The sequence below is a fragment of the Rhinopithecus bieti genome, unplaced genomic scaffold (assembly GCF_001698545.2).
Source record: "Rhinopithecus bieti isolate Rb0 unplaced genomic scaffold, ASM169854v2 scaffold_11971, whole genome shotgun sequence".
Lineage (NCBI taxonomy): Eukaryota > Metazoa > Chordata > Mammalia > Primates > Cercopithecidae > Rhinopithecus > Rhinopithecus bieti.
The window spans coordinates 132,842-138,782 of NW_016806930.1; the positions used below are offsets into that span (position 1 = coordinate 132,842).

Genomic DNA, 5,941 nt, shown 5'->3' on the forward strand with positions numbered 1-5,941 from the left:
GTATAAACTTTGTATTTTCTCTCTTTTCTCATGATCAGTTCTGGTTAAAATTTTACGGATTTATTAAGCTATTCAAAGAACAAACTTTCTACTTTGTCAATTTTCTCCATTTTATTTAACTTTTATTTTATTGATTTTAAAGAAATTGTTGTATATGCATAGAATATTATTTAACCTTAAAAAAGGAAATTCTGCTGTTCGCAACAACATGAGGGTCTTACACTAAGTGAAATAATCCAGTTACAGAAGGACAAATGTGGCATGATTCTACGTTAAATGAAGGCTTTATACTAGTGAAACTCATAGAAGCAAACAAGGCAATAATGGTTTTCAGAAGTTAAGGGTCTGGAGAAAATGGGAACTTGTTGCTTAGTGAGTACAAAGTTGCAGTTATGATAGATGAATAATTTTAATGTCTGTAGTTAACAATATAGCAGTGTGAAGTTCAAAATTTGTTGAGGGCAGACCACATGTTAAGTGTCCTCACCACAAAATAAAACAACAACAACAATATCAAAAAAAAAAAAAAAAAAAAAAAAAAAAAAAAAAAAAAAAAAAAAAAAAGAATCCAAGTAAGGTCACTTGGTGAGGTAATGAGGGTTTAGGACTTTAACATATACATTTTCAGGGGATACAATTCAACTGATAATAATGCTAATATTAATAGAGGTTGAGGGCAAAGCACTCTTTAGTGACACAAAGTTTTGAAACTGTACCTCCCATTCATCATACTTTTGGAACTTACTTAAAGATTTGTTCCAGAAAAATTGCAAGGTTATCTGTAAAACAGGAAGATAGGAGGTTTGAGGAACAATGGCTCCAAAACCAAAGAATAATAAAAGGTATTCTCAGCAAGACACATAAGTGCAACCAGTTCAGAGTAGAACTATAGAACTGGTGCCACTGTGAGGGACATGACCAAGAAAAAAATTAAATCTGTATCTGTCGGGATAATTTATATTATATATTTTGAAAAGATAATATAGACATTCAAAGGAAATTAATTGACTCTCACAGCATTAAAGATGTTGGTTGAGTTTTATATAAGAGTTGTTTGTATAACTAAACCATGTAATGAGGATCAATTTTGTTTTAATATTTGGTGTTAAATTTCTATATCTCATCTTGCACTTAAGGTTAGCTCCCCATTTGTTTCCAGGATATTTCAGCAGCTCTCAACTTCAGATGCTTCCTCATTCACACACAGAAAAAAATGCACCTCTGAGTAAATGTCTTAAGATTAATTTTAATTAGATGTGAAGACCTGATTGGACCCCAGAGAATATATCATTGCATATATACAAGAATGCAAAAATTGTAAATTTGGAGGAGATGACATTAATGAAATGTTGGTATGGAATAATGGAGAAGACAGACAAGGCCAGATAAAGAATATTACTTCACGTGCTTTTAATTCAATGCCTTATTTGCTTAAGTAGTGCTGTCTTAAGGAGGTTCTCAGAAACCTCAACTGTGTAAGCAAGAGATATAATTTTTCACTCCAAATAACCACATTCTAATAGGAACTACACACACACACACACACACACACGTATTTGAGTCTAAGATTAGAGAGAACATGTTTCACATTGTCACAGTTAAGAAGAAAAATGGCTACATAATTGGCAGTATAAATTTCCTCAATTTGTTTTGCAATAATCACATCCATGAAGTTTTCCTTTAGAGCTAAAATATAAATTAACCATAACAATAGTTTTAAAATTACTATAACTGATGATTTACTGTGTATAAGACAAAGTTCTAAATGCCTCAGAAAAAGTTGTATCTCAAATCTACCCAGTGAAGGAAATACTATTATTATTCCCCTTTATGGATAAGGAAACTGAGATGTAGAAATGATACATAAGTCATTTAAAATCTTACAGCTTGGTTGTGACAAAGTCAGTATTTGTACACCAGCAATCAGACTCCAGGATTGAAATTTTAGGTATGTATTAATAGGAGTTTTAAAAGTTGTATATGTAAAATTTTGGTGGTGTTGGTTTTGAGAATTCATGTATAGAAAACACAATGGACAAAAGATAATGACTTTGTGTTTTTATGCTAATTAGAGAAATTCAAGTCAGTTATATTTGGTCTGAAAAAACCATCAGTGAAGAGAAATAGTTTAAGTCAGAAAGCCTACTATATTAGTCAAAATGTTGGAGAGGAATTTGACCAGTATATTCTGTATGAAACAGACCTACAGAATTGGGTCACATATTCACAATTAGGTAGAGATGCAATTATCTGTTGTTACATGTATCAAGTATAAATGACAACCAGACAGTGCTTTAGTCCCACTTCTTGAAATTGTATTACATACACTTCAGCTTGCTTCTATGTTCCTTGAGCTATTCTGTGTTTCTAGAGCAGTACCCAGGAGTTGGTGAGCAGTCTCTGAGGACTCAATTCCAGAGCTCTGTCTAAAGTACAGACTAAAATTAGATGTATTCTTATAATATCCCTGAGGTGCTAGAAACCTAATATTAGCACACTTCCAAGTGCTACTGAGAAAAGGGACTAAGTACTGTGCTGCCCAGTGTTAAGTGTCAGTGTTGATTCCTATAGAAGAATGAGGTGAATCAGCTGCTGATTTCTGGTGAGCAGGTGCGGCGGTACATGGAGAGATACATGGGCAGTGCACACTGAGAACTGGACTATGTGGCTGACCTGCACCAGGCAGGGAAAAAAGCTGTATATTGTTTTAATATGTAATGTATGAAATCGTAATATATAAACATATTATGTGTGCATTAAATAACAGATGCCTAAAATATGTATAAATTATGTTCTAAATTTTAGATATTATGTGTGAAATCTGTCTTGAATATCCAAGTTAAAATGTCGTCCTACCAATTGCATTAGGTTAAATCAGTTACTATGGTGAGGGTAGTGGAGACCTACTTTTGAGAGTGGGCACCTAGATTTAATCCTTAAATCTATAGCCTAGGTGCTGTCATTATCTTTCTGCTGAGCAATTATATTTTAATTGTCCAGAGTATCAGTGTTTTTATACAACACAATAAGAGTCAGTGTACTTTGCTGCGCTTGTTTTCTCTCTGTTGGAATAATCTCAAAAGCATGAAGAGTTTTACTCTTCAATTCCGTGATTAAACAGAGAGCTAGAAATTGATGCCAGCAACTGCTATGCTAGCTGCTATGCTATGCTAGCAATGCTTCATCTGATTTTTCTCTTTCTCTTTCTCTCTCTTTTACCCTTTGTTTTTCCCCCAAAAGAAGAAGGAGCTTCACCTCAAAAAAGTTATTTTTGCCTTGATATATTTACTGTATTAAAAAAAGATAATTAAAAAAGATTAGAAAGTGAAACTATGCCAAAGATGAAAGTAAGGATCTTTTAACTTTATTTTGAATTACAACTGCTGTACCAAAGACCCCAGGACAAGCCTCCTTAGCTCATTTTGAGTGACTTGGTTTATTTGCAGCATTTTAAAGGTATTACTTAAGTATTTTTCTTAATTGCTTTTAGACGATTGCAAAAGTTGATTGTTTTTCGGCTGACACAATGCTATCCAAGAGAACTACAAAACAAACAAACAAAAACTTCTCTAGCACAAATACCATCTGAGATTGTCTGCGTTGTCTTCTACCCACATATCCAGCGTCTTGAACTGGTAGAAGGAGTGACAAATAAGTATTGGCTCCATACTAGAGGAAAAATTAGCAAAGGTAAAATTAACAGGTGCTGTAAGAATACCTGGTGTGCTATAGATAAAACACAAAAGTGTGAAAATGGCATTACACAGTCTTTATCTTTTTCCCACCTGAAAATCCTAAGCCTGTAGGTCATAAACAATTACTATGTCTAATTCTGGCCAGGCATCACAGGAACAAGTACTTTTCTGAGAAATTGATGTTTCTTGTAGTCTGATTCAGTGTCTGAGAGGCTACTGGGCTTGGGTCAGAGTTTTTATATACGTATCTCAAGGCCAGTCTATAAAAAAATTTAGGTTTTTATTGTGAAAGTGCCTATGTACATGAGGTCTTATGATTTACTTTCTTATGAATCACTTAATGACTTTTTGAGGGTCTGTGTGTTGTATTCACATGACCCTATGTGCTGTCTTGATATTTCCAATGTTACTCAACAGAGGGTGAATTCCAGAGTAAAATCATGTATTATTTGCTTTCAAAGTGAGTGGAAAGTATTAATTATTAGAAATCCTCAATAAGGTTGTTGCAAATCTCCACATATAGAATTAGAACCCAATCAACAAGCAGAATGAAAATTCTGAATTTCACCATGCCCTGGTCTGTATAAATGGCTAAGGCAATGACTCAGTACGGGAGCTTCTGAACATGCCTGCTTGCATAGTAAATGTGAATTCAATTCTGTGCTGAAGCACAGAGCTAGAAATTGATGCTAGCAACTAATATGCTAGCTGCTGCTATGCTGGCTGCTGTGCTATGCTAGCAACTGCTTCATCTGATCTTTCTCTTTCTCTCTCTTTCCCCTTTGTTTTTCCCCCAAAAGAAGAAGGAGCTTCACCTCTTCAGAACAATGCAGTGCAGGATGGTATACCATGGCAACAGGAGCACTTTTCACCCAGCCACATTTTTTCTGGTTGGAATCCCAGGTCTGGAAGACGTCCATATGTGGATCCCCCTGCCTTTCTGCTCTGTTTACCTTGTGGCTTTGCTGGGCAATGCTACCATTCTGCTAGTCATCAAGGCAGAACAGACTCTCCAGGAGCCCATGTTATACTTTCTGGCCATCCTTTCCACAACTGATTTGGCCCTTTCTACAACCTCTGTGCCTCGCTTGCTGGGTATCTTCTGGTTTGATGCTCATGAGATTAACTTTGGAGCTTGTGTGGCCCAGATGTTTCTGATCCATGCCTTCACTGGCATGGAGGCTGAGGTCCTGGTGGCCATGGCCTTTGACTGTTACATGGCCATCTGCAATCCACTTCACTACACAAACATCTTGACATCCCGGGTGCTGGTGGGCATCACTATGTGCGTTGTAATTCGTCCAGTTCTGTTTACACTCCCTATAATCTATCTCGTCTACTGGTTACCATTTTGTCAGGCTCATATAATAGCCCATTCCTACTGTGAGCACATGGGCATTGCAAAATTGTCCTGTGGAAACATCCGTGTCAATGCTATCTATGGACTCTTTGTGGTCTCCCTCTTTCTCCTGAACCTGGTCCTTATTGTCGTCTCATATGTTTACATTCTCCATGCTGTCTTCCACCTCCCATCACATGAGGCTCGGCTAAAAGCCCTAAGCACATGTGGCTCTCATGTTGGGGTCATTTGTGTTTTCTATATCCCCTCAGTCTTCTCTTTCCTTACTCATCGATTTGGACACAACATTCCACATTACATTCACATTCTTGTTGCTAATCTCTATTTGGTTATCCCATCCTCTCTCAACCCCATCATTTATGGGGTGAGGACCAAATGGATACGAGAGCGAGTGATCTATGTACTTACTAAAAGATAAGACTCTTATCACATTCTTTTACTAAGGACTTTGATTCTCCTATGAAGACTCCTATGTTCTTGTTTTAAGGAATATCTCCTGATCCTTACCTTATTCCTGCCAACTTGCAGTACAAGTTGGTTTGTTCCTGGATGCTGACTTTTGGATTTTAACAGTGGCAGAAACTTCTGTGGTACCTCAAGTTCAAAGACTGACAACTATTCTGGGAAGGATATCCTGGGAAAGAGCTGTGTTGCCTCGCCTACATAACTTCATGCAGAACCCTCGAGTGCAAAAGGCTGTTTCTTTTGGGGGGAAAGAAGATATTATACTGAGTCTTTTATGATCAGTGTTTAGAAATATGTGGCACTGGAAATTTAACCCTGTAAACTGTGTCATTCATTTTCTTTCTCCCTCCCTCCCTCCCTTCCTTCCTTCCTTCCTTCCTTCCTTCCTTCCTTCCTTCCTTCCTTCCTTCCTTCCTTCCCT

At 36.8% G+C, this 5,941-nt stretch overlaps 1 protein-coding gene across 1 annotated transcript; it reads left to right on the top strand.

Annotated features, from left to right (window-relative positions):
- The first annotated feature begins 4,534 nt into the window (after nt 1–4,534).
- LOC108533798 (olfactory receptor 52J3-like) lies at nt 4,535–5,473 on the top strand. Its single transcript, XM_017878714.1, has one exon. The coding sequence runs from the start codon at nt 4,535–4,537 to the stop codon at nt 5,471–5,473; it is 939 nt and encodes a 312-aa protein (XP_017734203.1).
- The last annotated feature ends 468 nt before the right edge of the window (nt 5,474–5,941 follow it).